Source organism: Peromyscus eremicus, unplaced genomic scaffold, assembly GCF_949786415.1.
Source record: "Peromyscus eremicus unplaced genomic scaffold, PerEre_H2_v1 PerEre#2#chr22_unloc_1, whole genome shotgun sequence".
NCBI classification, from domain to species: domain Eukaryota; kingdom Metazoa; phylum Chordata; class Mammalia; order Rodentia; family Cricetidae; genus Peromyscus; species Peromyscus eremicus.
The window spans coordinates 1,973,023-1,989,613 of record NW_026734286.1 but is presented as its reverse complement, the minus strand read 5'-3'; the positions used below and the strand labels follow the sequence as shown (position 1 = coordinate 1,989,613).

The 16,591-nt window shown below is 39.2% G+C and overlaps 1 protein-coding gene across 1 annotated transcript; it reads left to right on the top strand.

The window, feature by feature from the left end:
• Positions 1 to 247: 247 nt before the first annotated feature.
• LOC131900620 (zinc finger protein 501-like) lies at positions 248 to 15,501 on the top strand. The gene is made up of 4 exons (XM_059251921.1): positions 248 to 361; positions 7,458 to 7,578; positions 12,328 to 12,451; positions 13,558 to 15,501. The coding sequence occupies exons 2-4, from the start codon at positions 7,549 to 7,551 to the stop codon at positions 14,727 to 14,729; spliced, it is 1,326 nt and encodes a 441-aa protein (XP_059107904.1). The 5' UTR covers positions 248 to 361; positions 7,458 to 7,548; the 3' UTR covers positions 14,730 to 15,501.
• Positions 15,502 to 16,591: the final 1,090 nt, after the last annotated feature.

Sequence of the window (16,591 nt, the reverse complement as noted above, 5' to 3'; positions counted from 1 at the left end):
TGAGGTGTCCGGGATAGACTCCCACACACACATTGACCTGCCCGGGCGGGCGGGGGGGGGCGGTGACTGCAAATGGGGTGACGCTAACACGTGCACAGGGATCTCCATTATGTCTAGGAGTCACAGCTCTGGTCCCTCCCTCTGATTCCTTTGCTTTAAAGGAGTGGTATCGAGCGGTCCAACTGCAGATGCCCGCCCCCTTGACCTCTGAACGTCAGGGTTGCACGTTGTGGAGGGGGCGGGGAGTAGCTGAAACCTGTACGTTGCTGGAAGGTTTTCTCCGGCTGCCTGAAAAGGAAGGAGCCTCAATGGGGCTATTGCAATTTCTTCCTACGTTGTCGTGGCAGGGTCTGGTGCCAAGGTAAGGGAGAACCTCAGCCTCAGCCCTTTTCTGGCCAAGGATGTGGGATCTGGCCAGGAGCTAGTGGTGGTGCTGGACATTTTGACTGAGTTCATTCTAGAGGCTGAGGACAGTGTTAGTGGGGGAGGGGAATGTAACAGTGAACACAAAGAAAAGACCCAAAGCTGCCTTCCTTTCCAGTGCTTTGAAATAAGAAAGACAGGCTGGGATCTAGCTCAGTTAGCAGAGTGCTTGCTTAGCATTCACAGAGCCATGGATTCGATCTATGTATCTAGGACATGGTGGTACATACCTCCAGTACTAACACTTAAGTGGTGAAGGCAGGAGGAACAGTTCAAGGTCATCTTCAGGTACATCTTTTCTTTAAAAAAAAAAAAATCTAGACCTAGACCACAGTCTAAATGTCTTGACTATAGTCCTGTCCCTTCTCTGTGGCCCTATAAGAGTGTACTTCAGCCCCTCTCAAGACAAAATGCTCCATTCTTTTGAAGGAGACCCCCCTACACATAGTGGAGGCTTCCTCTTGGACACTTGATTAGGCACAAACCACACCCAAACACCTGTTTTCACAGAGAGAGATCTTTTATTAAACAGGGAAGAAAAGTTAAAATGGCTGCTTTCAAGACTCAGGCAGAAAAACAAAATTAGATGTCCTTGCAGGTGTAGTTTTAAGAATTAAAATATGGGAGGTCTTTATTAGAATGGGCTAGGATATGGTGGTGTATTTTAATTGGGCGTGTTAATTAGACAAACCAAAGGGGGCTCTTGACTGGACCTTGGTAGTCAGCTCCAGGAAGAAGAAGTGACCAAATAACAAATTAGATCTTGGTGGCTAGCTTTGGGAATATAATCTAATGGTTTAAGCAAGGTAGAAAGAATTGGTGCTAATTAGGCAAGGCTGCCAGAGCCACATGCTCAAGTGAGCTAGTGTCCCTTCACTCCCCATTACCCAGGTCCACACTAGGGTGCCAGCCTTCCTTCCTGTCCAAAGGATTAGGCCACAGGAACACACAGAGAACTGTGGAGAGGAAAACGTATTTATTCAATCAGAGGGCCTTTGAAGGCACCTGGTATATGCCAGTATAAAAAAAGCCAGTAAATGACAAGGAATGGAGACATGGAGAACAGGTGTAGAAGAAAGAGGGAGAGTGAAAATCATCAGATCACGTGACACAGCTGTCAGGCCTGAAACCTCCATCCCATCTTTGGAATAGGCACATAGCTCTCACACAGCCTAGGAGCCTCTTTTGTTTGGCTTAAGCAGGGATCAGTCAGAGCTCTAAGAGACTGTGCTCCCGTGCCATTCAGATTTCTCAAACTCATATTCATCTAGAGAGGCCTTCTTGCTGGACCCTGGATGTGGGAGTACAGCAAAACCCAGAAGAATGCAGAAGTCAGCTAGAAGAGTAAACCTGAACCCCTGCTAGTTCTGGGCAGAAAAAGAAATGAGCAGGGAGTAGGCAGGCAGTGCATTCCTTCTGTTCCCATATTGTCACAAAACCATACATTTCCCATAGCCAGGCCTAGAAAGAAAAAAGAAGGCCATGATGATTCCCATTGTCTCTGCCTCATCAGGTTTGGCTTTCCTAGAAGAAGGAAGGCAGGGTCAGGAAAGTCAAGGCTAGCCTTGCCTTCACATAGCATAATTTCCAAACCCCAGGATACTTCTTGGGGGATTGTTTCTTGAGACCGTCATCCTGTCTACCTCAATCCATTCCCACTGCCCCCTGCAACCTCCCATCTTAGGCATTCAGCCCCTACCAGCAGTAGAATGAAACTTGGAGACTATGGACTCTGATATTGTTATCCCTCAGTATACTAAGGGACACCTCTGGGTCTCTTAATTAAATCCTGTCTGATTTCACCAAAGTCCCTCATGGCCCTATTCACTTGAGCCCTAAGCACATGCAGAGGCTGTCAAGGTATTGGAATAGGTAAAGAGGTACATGATGGTGATGAACCAGGTATCATGCTTAAAGACCAAAGAAAGGTAGTAGTACTCTCCCACATTGCACAGCAACAGCAGGGGAGCAAACAAGCCTGACAACCAGTGAAATAGGCAGCCAGCAGCAATCCTTATCAGGCTGTAAGGAACAGGAAATGCCTCAGTCATGGTTGGTCTTCAGAAACCTTTGGGACTGGGAAAATACTTGTAGGCCTGGTTACCTTTCAGGGTGTTGATAGCCAGGGGTTCTGTGATGGTGCCTGTAAGGATACTTAATTTTTTTTCTTTCTTTGAGACAAATTCTCATGTATCCTAGCTGGCCTCAAACTCACTATGTAGCCAAGAATGACCTTGAACTTCTGGTCTTCCACTTCATACCCCATTGATAGGATTACAGTTTTGAATTACCATATGTGGCATATGAAATGTTCTGGATCACACTCATAGTTTCATGTTAATTACACAATCAATCCCTAACAACTGAGTCACATCCCAGGTCCCAAATATTGGAGTAGATCTTTTTTTCTGTGAAGATATATGTGCGTTTTTACACACATTCACACATCTGTCTGGTTACTCACCTAAGAATTGTATACATGGCCTGGAGAGATATCTAAGTGATCTAGAGTACTGCTCTTGCAGAACACCTAGGTCCAGTTCTCAACATCTACATGAAACAATTCAGAACTACCTGTAACTCAAGCTGCCATGGATCTGGTGCCCTCATCTGGCATTTTGGGTTATGTTGCACGATTCTTAAATAGTCAATAAAAACCCAGAGCCAGATATCAGGCTGAAAGCTGAAAGATCAGAGAAGCAGAGCAAGCTATAGTCACCACCTCTTACCTCACCAACTCCTCAGCCTGAAAGAACCAAATTCCTGTCTCCTCCCACCTTATATTCCTTTCTCTGTCCAACCATATCACTTCCTGTCTCAAGCTTCCTAGTGCTGAGATTAAAGGTGTGTGATCCCAAGTGCTGGAATTAAAGGTGTGTGCCACCACTGCCTGGCTCTGTTTCTCTTTTAGACTGGATCAATCTAGTGTAGCCCAGTGTGGCCTTGAAATCACAGAAATCCAGATGGATCTCTGCCTCTGCCTCCTCAGTGCTAGGATTAAAGGTGTGTGCTACCACTGCCTGACTTTCCTCTGATCTTCAGGCAAGCTTTATTTCTTGTATTACAAACAGTATGTCTCCACAGGGTGATGCACTCATATTCACACACTGCCACAAACATTACACATAATTTAAGAGTAATTTTAGAAATCTTAGCTGGACATGGTGGCACATGAACTTGAGCAGCAGAGGCAGGTGGATCTCTGAATTCAAAGCCATCCTGTTCTATATAGTGAGTTCTTGGACAGCTAAAGCTTTATAGTGAAACCCTGTCTTAATAAAAGAAAAAGCAACAAAATAATACTTTTAAAATCAAAAGCAAAATATTTCTTACAAGTTATGCATAAATTATGTCTTCATCTGAAAAAGAGTGGTTCCTTAGTACTTTGGTTTTTTTTTTTTCCTTCTTGCCCTGCCACAGATAGAACCCATGAGTCACACATGCTAGAGAAGCCCTCTACCACAGCCCTCTACCCAGCCCTACTATCATACTTTCTTGATGTTCCTCTTAGACCTGTTGATCCCACAGGTCTGCACCCTATCCTCTACTTACCCACATGAAAACCACTGTGAGGCTCAATCCTAACCAAAGACATTGAAATTCAAGAACAAAGAATAGGAATGAGGTAGCTTCCTGCAAGAGAAAAAAGAGACTTAGACTTGTCACCTGGCCCTCTCTGGGCCTCGGCCTCTTCACTATAAAACAGAGGAGATGTTTCCAGCCTGGGGGAGGGTGCATAGGCCCGTGTAGATCCAGCTATGCAGAAGGTTCCCCATGTTGCCCACATGCCACCTTTGTTCTTGCTCTAGAATCTGGCTGAGTCCGTCCTTGGAAGCTGAGGTAGCCTTACTCCAGGTACTGGGATGTGTCAAAATAAGAAAACATGGAGAACTTTTTCTTTCTCATTAGTCATTCACTCAATGTCTTTTTCACTCCTCTTCATTTAAATACTAAGTTCATGATTGTCACTTTGTTACCCATGTATGTAGCAGTAACCCTGTGTGTGCACAGAAGGATGTAATGTTATCTAACAACAGAGACATTTGGCTTCCTGGACAGTCACCCAAAGTTCCTCTACAATGGTGGGGAATTCATCTTCAGCCTACAGGCCCAGAATATCTGACAAACTTTTCAGTGAAGCAGGAAATTTGAAGGACAACATATTTTTGAGACAGGGCCTCTAGCCAGCCTGGAACTGACTAGATAGACCAGCCTGGCAAAGAATCAATGATATATCCTTCTGCCTCTGCAGGTGTGGTAATGACTTCAAGCCTAGCTCCACCATATCTTTTCCTAATATTAGCCATTCGGACCAGACTGAGAAGCACTAAGCTTTTATTTTAACTTTCAAATTACATGACTAAGGATGATGAGTACTTTAAAACATATGATTTAGGTGGTTGTAAGAAAGCCCCAGCCTTAAGGAGCACTGCTTGCTCTTCCGGAAGACAGTTGCTTCTCAGCTCCCACATTACAGCTCACAAATGTAACTGTCTCCGGTATCAGATTCTCTCTGCTGTTTTCTGTGGTCACATCCATACATGCAGGCCAAACATACAAATTCAAAAAATAAAAATGATTCTTTTAAAACTTAAAATATTTATATACGTGTGTGTATCTGATAGATGATTAGGTGTGTGTATGTGTGTGTGTGTGTGTGTGTGTGTGTGTGTGTGTGTATATATATATATATATGTAGATAGGTAGGTAGGTAGATAAATAGATAGATGCTTTTGGTTTTTGTACTTTTGTTTAAGGAAATCTCTGTAATTTTTAGATTATGCCATTTTTATATTGGATGTATTAGACTTCATATGTTCATATTAAGCATTTTGATATGTTTATATCAGCATTTTATATCTGTATACTGATGATTTCTGAGAAGAAAACCTGCTAAATGCTTATCTGACTTTTTAGCTGCCACACCTTCTGTGTATACTTCTCTGACCTTTGCAGATTTTTACACCGTGGAATCCCTTTGTCAGCTGCCTTGTTTATTTTCTGTTCTCCTGGAATCTCTTGCAGACAGTGTTTGCTTATGTTTGAACTAGTAATCATTTAGTCATGTTTTTCATCTATATATAGACCACTATTTTTCCTAGCACAAAATGTTCAAAGGTCTCTCTCTTTTACTGGGTTCATATTTAACCCATTTTCCTAAATTGGGTATCTCAGTGTGTTTTTCATTGCTGGGTTCTATGTTCTGTTCTCTTTTCTGTGGTGATATTTTGTTTCGACTCTCAAATAAAATTTTCCTTAAGATCAGAGCCAGCCACTAGATTAAACATAGAGGTCAGGCAGTAGTGGCACACACCTTTAATCTTAGCACTCAGGAGGCAGAGGCAGAGATCCATCTAGATTTCTGTGATTTCAGGGCCACACTGGGCTACACTAGATTGATCCAGTCTAAAAGAGAAACAGAGCCAGGCAGTGGTGGCACACACCTTTAATTCCAGCACTTGGGATCACACACCTTTAATTCCAGCACTTGGGATCACACACCTTTAATCTCAGCACTAGAAAAGTTGAGACAGGAAGTGATATGGTTGGACAGAGAAAGGAATATAAGGTGGGAGGAGACAGGAACTTGGTTCTTTCAGGCTGAGGAGTTGGTGAGGTAAGAGGTGGTGACTGTAGCTTGCTCTGCTTCTCTGATCTTTCAGCTTTCAGCCTGATATCTGACTCCGTTTTTTTTTTTTTTTTTAAGATCAATTAGGATTCGTGCAACACCTTTTTACATTTTTTTTCTTCATTCACAGAACCATACTCTATCTCTGGGGCTCTGTATGATGATTTGAAGTCAGGTCTTGTGATACCTCCAGGAGTACCTATTCTTAGGATTAATTTTGATTTTTATGGTTTTTCTCTTTCCATGTTTACTTTTATGAAGAATGTCAGCTAATGGTGATTGCATCAATCTCTCAGCTGCTGCTAGTAACATAAATGAGCCAATTCATTTTCTGTCAGAGTGTGTTGAACTTTTGTACTATCAATTTTATTATTTTCCTGTGTGCTTTAGATGACTCCTCATAAAAGTCATTTACCTCATTATTTAAGCTTATTCCTAGATTTTTTTTTTAAAGCAAAGTGGTTTCACTAATTTGTTTTTGACATTCTCATTATAGATGTATAGGAAAAGTAGTGATTTTGTGTGTTTTGTAGTTTTCAATAATACTTAAAGCACTTCTCAATTCGGTGAGCTTCCCAGGATGACTGTTGTAAGTTATTTGTGTGATCACATCATCATTACAAAGGCCTTTGATGCTTTCCTATACTACCAGTATCTCCTTATATTCTTTTTTCTTATTCAAATTTCTCTAGGTCACATCTATTGATCTGAATGAAATAAGACCTGCACATGCCTTTTCCTCTTCTAACTGTGTTCCTGTTAATGGTTTTTGTCTCTAAGACAAAAACTAGGTGTGACAATGGGAGTCTTTACTCTGTTGAGCTGTGTGCCATTTCTTTCTAGATCCTTCAGGAGTTTATCACAAAATCTTGCTGACCTGTGTGTTATGACATTTTCATTTCTACTGAGATTTTCATCCTCACTTGTCTCTATTTACTTTGTGTATTTTTTCTTTGTTTTATATATATATATTTTAAATATATTCTGGTTTGTTAAATTGCTGGCAGTATTTTTCTTCCCTCAAGTTGGAAATAGTGGGTTTTTAGTTTGATGCATTAGATTCTTCATGTAAAATATCCTATTTCCTGTGTTCTTATGGATAATTTATCTCTGAAATTTTTATGTATACTTTGCTACTAATTATGTTCTGCAGTACTGCTTGAGTGAATAACATGTTTTATTTCATAATATTCTTCAAATGTACTTCCTTCTCTATGAATTTGAGGGACCAATGTTTGTGGGTGAAATGAAATGGTTGACTGTTATTTTCTCTCAACACGCTAAATATATCCATGCTAATTTTTTTTTTCTGGAGAAACGTAGACAAGACCTCTGATATCATTATGGTGTTTGGGACTTTTTATGTGGTTTGGCATTTTCCATAACAGAGTCATATTAATTTTAGGTTTGTGTTTTGATACCTTGATGTGAAATATCAACAAGAATTCTGGTCTTTGTTCCTGCAACAAAAACTTAGAGAAGAATTATCAGAGAGAATGGCTATGTCTCCAGTGAATGTACCCCAGGTCAGTGTCCTATCTGCATTACTTTGAAAATTGCTTTTATATTGAAACCATGTGAGCTTTTAATTCTCTGCCTTGGGTAATGTCATCTAAAGTATTTATTTCTTATAATTGTCTTTCTTTTACTTCCCTTATAAACAAGATGTATTTTTCATGGTAGTAAAACTTGCAATTCTGAAAAGGATTCCATTGTGAATGATGATCCAAGAAATATAATGATGCGTAGATCCTACAGAGGATGGACTTTTTTTACTGAAATGAGAAGATCTCATATCCTACATAGGTTGCATTTCAGGGATGATCAAGTTTGAGAATCAGGGTTTTGGAAGTGTCCATGAAAATTCATGTCACTTTTTGCTGGTATCACTAATTCATATATGGAAAATCAGAATTAGAAGAAACTTGCTCTCTTGAGTCCTAAGTACTCTTTCAGCACCATAGCGAGCTCAAATGATGGAAGGGGTGTGTACCTTGCTCTTGTCATGAATCTGATGTATCTGGGAGGAGATGCAGATTGCAGTATACTGGTTTCTCTCTTGGGTGTTTGATATCAGGCAGTGATGATGTGCCTATGTTTTTTTTGTTTGTTTGTTTTTGTTCTTTTCTTGTTTTGTTTTGTTTGTGTTGAGTCCTGAAATCTATTTGTCTCAGTTTAGTTCCTACTAATATCTTTCTTTTGAATCCAGTTTTTAGTGGTAAGTTCTCAATAGACAAAAAAGTACTTTCTCTTTGTATTTCATTTATTTTTCCAAGAGCATACCATTGTGAAAGCACTGTCTGTCCGACCTCTATCTTATATCATGTAGAATATATCAGAAAGAATTCTCTAGAGAGTATTTACTTGTTGCTCTGCATAAGCCATCAATTTTCAAGTGTAAATGAGTTCTCTCCTTAATGACTTTGTTCTCCTTCTCTACTTTTTGAAGTAGTTCGTCCAACTTATGTTTTTCCTTTCCCTGAAGCTACTGTATTGCATAGATAGAGATTTTGAAGAGAAGTTGATATGGATAGATTTCCATTTCTGTCTTTAAATATATATATTATATATATGTATATATACACATTATTTAAATATACAAATTTCTATCTTCATGGTATATGTATGTCATATGCCTGCACAATAGCCATGAAGCTCTGAGTTTGTCATCAATCATTTAATAGTAGAGTCAGGAACATTATTCACCTGGCATGTATGTAGTGAGACTCAAACTGGATTTCTCTGCAAGAAAAACATGTGCCTTTTACCACAGAGCCATCTCAGCAGCCCCCAAGTTTACATTCATGTTGAAGATTTTTGGAGGAACTGGTAGACAACCTTGTGTTTTCTAATTTCCAAAAAATAAAAGAATCATAAATGATACTTGTCTATTCAGGATAAAATCATCTTAGGTGATTGAGCTCAGATACTGTAGAAAAGAATAGAGTAAAATTACAAGATTAAAATTTTCAATTAAGCAAAACTCATGAGCATTAATATATTCAAAATCAATAAAGAGTATTATTCTCACAAACCTTAATACATTCGTTGTGACCACAGATTATCTTTTTACTTCATCTCAATGTATTGTCACATAGGCTGTTTATATAAATTTTTATATATATTGTATAATGAAATCACATATGAATTTTGTGAGATTGTTATTTAACTGTACTAGTATGTTTACTTTTAGAGAAATTTAGATAATTCTAACATTATCTAGTGTTGATTTTTTTCTATTGATCTCATAATTCTCAAAATGTCTCAAAGAATATTTGATTGCATTGGTTGTCTAGTACTTTGGATTAAGAAGTGTTGTTGTGCTCCTTATAGTTAAAATACCAAAACTATCTGACTTCTAATGCATCAATAAGTTGTGCCTTCCACATTCTACCTCTTTATTTTACAATGGGTACATCATTGAACCAGCACATCAGCATCCTAACTAAGCATGTTAGAATAGAGTTAGGTGATGCCCAGCTGTCGACAGGATTTATCCGTTGTCCATATTTGAGCAAGGATGAGAGTTGTTATATTTGGAAGCCTGGTTTGCTCCTTATAACTTGTCCATCTGAGATGAGACACTGTATTTGGTGTATCAACATACTGTTGATAATGGAAAATCCTTGGATCTAATCCTCAAATGTACTTGTTATTTTCCCTAAAAGATAATTGTTGGTGAAACTATTTTGCCATTTGTATAGATGTAGAAAATACGATAAAGAGTATTCTGGAATGTTTCTTTTTATAATCAACTTTTGTTTTTGTTTTATCCATATGTACCTATTTGACTGAATGTATGCATTAATGCTGTCTGTACCTCCTGCCTGTAGAGTTCAGAAGAGCTTTGGATTAGGGATCTTACTTAGGGATTCAGTTGCTGTGAAGAGACACCATTACCACAGGAAGTTTAATAAGAAAGACATTTAATTAAAGATAGCTTACAGTTTCAGAGGCTTAGTCCATTATCATCATGGTGAGAGACATGGCAGCATACAGGCAGGCATGGTGCTGGAGTAGGACCTGAGAATTCTACATCTTTCCCCACAGGAAACAGAGAGGGAACTGAGTCACTGTGACAGTGGCTTGAGCATAAGAGACCTCAAAGCCCACACCCACAGTTATACATCTCCCCCTAACGGGCCACACATTCTGCAACAAAGCCACACTTCCTATTAGTGCCATTCCCTTAGTGGCCATTTTCTTTCAAACAGCTATATTACACTCCCTGGCCCCACTTTGGGGCTTGTAGTCATATCATAATGCAAAATGCATCCATTCTTATTTCAAAAGTTTCCATAGTTTATAACAGCTTCAAATTCATTTAAAAGTCTAAATTTCAAAGTCTCTTCTGAGATTCATGCAATCTCTTAACTGTAATCCCTTGTAAACTCCAAATCAAAAAGCCAAACACATATTTCCAACATATAATGGCACAGGATATATGTTAACATCCAAATACATAGAGAAGAGAACATAATGAGGAAAACTGGACCAAAGAAAAACTGAAAAATAGCCAAACAAACTCCAAATTCTGCATCCCCATGTCTGATGTCAAAGCTTTTCAGATCTCTAATTCTTTTCAGCTTTGTTGACTGCAACTTACTTCTCTTGGGCTGGTTCCATTCCCTGTTAGCACCTCTTTTTGGCAGGCATCTATCTGATGGTTCTGGCATCCCCAAACTCTTGAGGTCTCAAAGCAATTCAGGCTTCACCTCCATAGCTTCACACAATGGCCTCCCTGAGTCTCCATGTAGGGACACCACTGCTACACACCTTGCCTCAGCCACTTTCTTTAGTCATGGAGGAAGATTTCATAACCCCTTTCTTCTATTCTTGCCTCTCAACCCAGAACCACGTGACAGAAGCTGCCAAGTTCTGTTGCTTGCTGGGATTGGAATATGGTGCCCTTGTTCAATTACATCTTCACCTGTTTTCTGTGTTTTACTTAGTTTCTTTTACTACCCAAGCTTGACTATTCTGTAACTCTTTCTATAGACCAGGATGTCCTCAAACATAGAGATCCCCTTGCATCTGACTTCACAGTACTGGGAAATGGGTTGCACCACCATACCTGGCTCTGAACTGTTATTTAATTACTTTTCACAAGTTGGAAACAGCTTAATGGGATCTTGTCCTGAGGGCATCATGCCCTTTATTCCATTACATTGTGTGTCTCCCTGAACCCTGGATTTCACCCCATTCCACTTCCTAGTGCTCCTTTTCTCCTTAAATTATATATTTTGATTTATCCTTGCTCAGCTTGCATCTTTTCAGTATAAATCTTCGTTTGGATTAACACTAGTAACCACATAATAGTCTATACTAGGCTTTTTTTGCGATTTCCTTAGACAGTGCAATTAATCCAAAACTGTTAAACCATATTCAAGCTTTCTGGATAAGAGCAAAAAGCATCCAATTCTTCACCAAAATATCAGGACTGATTGCTAGGCAACATACTAAAATTCTTTGCATCTGAATCCTCTTGAGTCAGGCTCCCACATTTCAAATCACCCTCAGCACCACTGTATTCCATGCTGCTACTTGTATGGCCATTAAGCAGCACTTAAAGCATTCCACTGCTTTCCTAATCCCAAGTAACATGGTTCAAATTCCTCCATACAGAAACATGGTCATGCTTATCACAGTAAGACTACAGTCCCTGGTAACTGCTGCTGTTCAATTGCTGTGAAGACACCAGGAACACAGCAACTTTTATAAGGAAAACATTTAATTGAAGCTTCCTTAAGTGTTTTAGTGTATTATCATCATGGCAGGAAACATGGTGGCATGCATGCAGGTATGGTCTTGGAGAAGGAGCTATAGTTCTATACTTTGACCTGTAGACAACAGAAAGTGTACTGTCTACCATACTGAGCATAGCTTGAACAAAAGGAATCTCGAAGTCCACACCCACAGTGGCACACTTCCTTCTACAAGTCCAGACCTACTCCATCAATGCCACACATCCTAATAATGCCATTCCCTTTGGTGGCCATTTTGTTTTAAACAATCACAGGTCCCATGGCACTGTAATTAAAATCAGGTACATTATGTCCTGTTAGTGCTGGGACTGAATTGGTGTGCTCTAGAAGAGCAACCATTACTCTTACCTGCTGAACAATTATTTTCACCACCTCTAGAAAACATTTGTCTTGGAATGATGGGCAAGGATCATTTATGCCACCAAACATTTTTTAATTCCTTAGATCTGTTTCTCCTAAGAAAGCATTTTCTCCAGCAGCACATGGTAAATGAGTAATTTTCCATTACAGGTTCTGACATTCAGGGATGTGGCTGTGAACTTTTCCCAGGAGGAATGGGAATGTCTAGAGTCTGCTTCAAAGGCCTTGTACTTTGATGTGATGTTGGAGAATTACAGCAATCTAGTTTTTGTTGGTAAGAAGTCTCTTCATGAGGAATATCTGCCTTATCCTTGGTATTTGCTTGCTTTTTATTTTTGTAAACTCTGAACAATTTAGAGACTACCATAAATATGGAAACTTCTGGTAATAAACATAACTTTTTCATTTTTTTGTTACACTATTCTTTGTTCTCTGAAAGAGCCACCAATACTATATATACTGTGTGACCTATGCAGCCCTTCTTATCTGGTATTTAATGAAAACTTCAAAGTTAAAAGAAAGTTGAATATTCATAGCAAAGAAATGCATTACATTATACTTTGTGATTGGAATGAATTGATATTAATATTGGATTAAACTTCACTTATTTCTGAATTTTAAAAAATACAGGGTTTGGCCGGGCGGTGGTGGCGCACGCCTTTAATCCCAGCACTCGGGAGGCAGAGACAGGCGGATCTCTGTGAGTTCGAGGCCAGCCTGGGCTACCAACTGAGTCCCAGGAAAGGCGCAAAGCTACACAGAGAAACCCTGTCTCGAAAAACCAAAAAAAAATACAGGGTTTTAAAATAGGGAAAATGGTTCTAATGTGCATTTTTTTTTTTTGGTTTTTTTTTTCATTTCATTTATTTATTTTAGAGTTTCTGTCTCTATGTTTAGTTTTGGCAACACAAAGCAGCATGATTTTAATTCTAGCACTATCGAGACTGAGGTAAGTGGATGTGGTATATTCCTGGCCAGCCTAGGATACAGTGTGTTCCAAGCTGGTGAAGTCTATACAGTGTGACCCTCTCTAAAACATAAACAGTAAGAAAATAGAGAACTCTTCTACATATGATTCTTCCAAGAACTCCTTTCTCAAAATTTATTACTGCTCAATCATCTATTTGTAATAGTTTCTGAAGGGTTTGCAGTTTATATAAGAACAAGAAGGCCACTATCAGTCCTCAGATTTTGATGGAGATTAGATTGTTTTTGAGTATACATATCATAATAATGACACACAAAATGCTTGTCTCTCCTGAGAGCTTTGTTTCTAAGAATTGCTACCTAACTTATGTTACAGAACTTAAGGACACATCAATTATTGAGTCTGTAAACATGCATTTATCCTTTTAAGCCCTATTTGTGTTCATTTTCCAGAGAAATATCATATATGTGGGAAATATATGAATGTCTTGGATCAAGGATCAAAGCACATTGTCTATCACCCTGTGAATATCCAAGAGAAGTCTTATGAAAATAGTGATATTGGAATATTGGGCCACAAATTCACCCATTGTTCACCTTATAGCACAAGTGATCTTACAGAGAACTGCAAAAAGTATGGATGTGATAACCACGGGGATACCTCTATTGAATCAACAAACCTAAAGAATCATAAAAGTAGAAACACTGGAGAAGACCCTTGCAAATATAAAGACTGTGGGAAATGGTTACATTTGTGTTCCATCATTAGTCAAAGAATTCACACTGGAAAGGAACTACACATAAATATAGACTATGATAAGTCATTTGACCCCAAACATACACTCATGCTGAAACAGATCTCTAGTATAGAGAAAATACACCAATGTAGGAAATGTGGAAAGTGCTTGACGGCCTACTTGAGTCTTGGTAGACAACAGCGAACTCATTCTGGAGAGAAACCCTACAAAAGTAAAGAATGTGGGATGTGCTTTTATCTCTTTTATCAGGTTAAAAACCAGTATAAAACCCACAATGGAGAAGGACCTTACAAATATAGTGAATGTGAAAAATGTTTCATCCAGAAAGACCATCTTAGCACACATCCTAAAATTCATACAGAAGAGAAACCTTTCAAATCTAGTGATTGTGAGAAATCCTTTACATATGTCTCCACACTTAGACAACATCAGAGAATTCATACAGAAGATAAACCTTACAAATGTAGTGAATGTGAGAAATCCTTTGCATATATCTCAAGTCTTAGAAAACATCAGAAAATTCATACAGGAGAGAAACCTTACAGATGTAATGAATGTAAGAAATCATTTACACAGGCTTCACATCTTAGAAGACATCAGATTATTCATACAGGTCAGAAACCTTACAAATGTAGTGAATGTGAGAAATCCTTTGCATATATCTCAAGTCTTAGAAAACATCAAAGAATTCATACAGGAGAGAAACCTTTCAGATGTAGTGAATGTGACAAATCCTTTACACAGGATTCACATCTTAGACGACATCAGAGAATTCATACAGGACAGAAACCTTACAAATGTAGTGAATGTGAGAAATCCTTTACACAGGTTTCAAGTCTTCGGAAACATCAGAACATTCATACATGAGGAAAATTATAAATGTAGTGAATGAGAGAAATCCTTTACACATGCCTCTCATCTTAGAGTACCTCAAAGAATTCATTCAGAAGAGAAACTTTACAAATGCAATGATTGTGATAAATCCTTTACATATGCCTCAGAGTACATCAGAGTGAAATCTTACAAATGTAGTGAATGTGAAAAATCCATTACATGCAGTTCAAATTGTAGAAAACATTTGACTAGTCATACAGGATAGAAAATTTTGAGTGTACTGAATGTGGCAAAGTATTGATCTTCCTCTTTTAAGAATACATGAGAAAAGTCATACTGGAGAAAAAAGTTTCCATAGTCAGTAATGTAACATATGCTTTATCAAAAGCTCTGTCCTTAGGGATCACTGCACCACCATACATGGTCAACATTATGAGCATGAGAAATTTGTGCAAGCCTTTAAATAATGTGCAAACCTTACAAAAGAGAGTTTATACTGAGCAAAAATTCTGAAAATGTGACAATGTAGGAAATTTTTCAATAAAGCATTTTACTTTTTCAACCTCAAAAATAGCATAAGAATGAAAAATCAAGATGCTTGTAGACTGCTATGGTATGGCAAGGGACACACTAAGGTCACAAGAAACAAGAACAGTTCTTACTAGCTGATGTGCCTTTCTTGCAAAAGATGGATTGGTGATCAAAGGCAATGATTAATTTTTTTTGTACCCAATTTGCCCTCAGCTTTTTGACATGATTTAATAAAATCTGCTGATGAGTGGGTATGCACTCTGAACATTAAAAATAGAGATGACTGGTTATTTTTCATATATAAAAGTCTAGGTTTGTGATTCTTTTAAGATTTTTATAAGGTCACTGCAAGTGTTACAGACCTTGAGGGGAAAGTATCCTGACTTGTTGGGAAGTCGGGTATACCTACAGCTGTGAAGGGAGGTATCCTGGATACCTACAGCTCTGGAGGGAAAGGTATCCTGACTTGTTGGGAGTTCAGACTATACCTACAGCTGTGAAGGGAGGTATCCTGGATACCTACAGCTGTGAGGAGAAAGGTATCCAGACTTGTCAGGAAGTCAGGCTATAACTGAAGCTGGGATGCAGTGGGGGATGGTTTCACCACAGCATGTAGCAGTTCTCCTCCTCTCTGAGATCCCACCCACCCCCTCCCCCTTAAGGGAGCTTTCCAACAGAGGCTCCTCTAAGGGAGTGTCCCAGCAGAAGTATCTGTTTCTTTTCATCTCCAGCACAAGATGTTACTTCTGCTTCACTCTGCTAAAGGGGAAAGCCCTACGGAAGTGTAGCAATCTGCTCTGGCTCCAGCAAAAAGTTGTTACTTCTGCTCTGCTCCCCCTTAAGGGAGCTTCCCAGCAGAGACTCTGCTCCTGGCCGGTGAAAGAAGATGTTCACCCAAGAAAGTGACTTATTTGGGAAGGAGGAATCTGGGAGAGTGGCTGCTTCTGCTGGGGTGGAGAAGGACAGTTGATAACTGAACAGGCAGAGGGGCTTATATAGGGCTTCTTAGTGGTGGGGTTTTTCCAGGGAGATGTTCTGCTCAGAGATGGGTTGGTTCCATGTTCAGTTGGTCAGGGGAAGACTTGGCTCTGGTTTCAGGGCCAAACTGTGTTTCTTTCACTAGCCCTTTCTAGCCTTTTGGCTCTAGTTTCAGGGCCAGGGCATATTTCTCTCACTGGCTCTGGTTCCAGGGCCAAACAGAGCCTCTTTGGTTCAGGTTTCAGGACTAAAGTGTTTCTTTCACTGGCTCGGATTTCAGGGCTAGGGTGTGTTTCTTGGCTCTGGTGTAATGGTCAGGGTGGGTTTCTTTGGCCCTTTTACCCTACAGTTATGTTTTGAGATAAATAATAAAATTATTGATCCTT

Excerpts from the sequence above, each read along its gene's own strand:
- LOC131900620 (XM_059251921.1), top strand. The coding sequence starts at position 7,549 with ATGGCTATGTCTCCAGTGAATGTACCCCAG. Across the intron at positions 7,579-12,327 it reads CTCCAGTGAATGTACCCCAG|GTTCTGACATTCAGGGATGT; the intron begins GTCAGTGTCCTA and ends TTTCCATTACAG. Across the intron at positions 12,452-13,557 it reads CAGCAATCTAGTTTTTGTTG|AGAAATATCATATATGTGGG; the intron begins GTAAGAAGTCTC and ends TTCATTTTCCAG.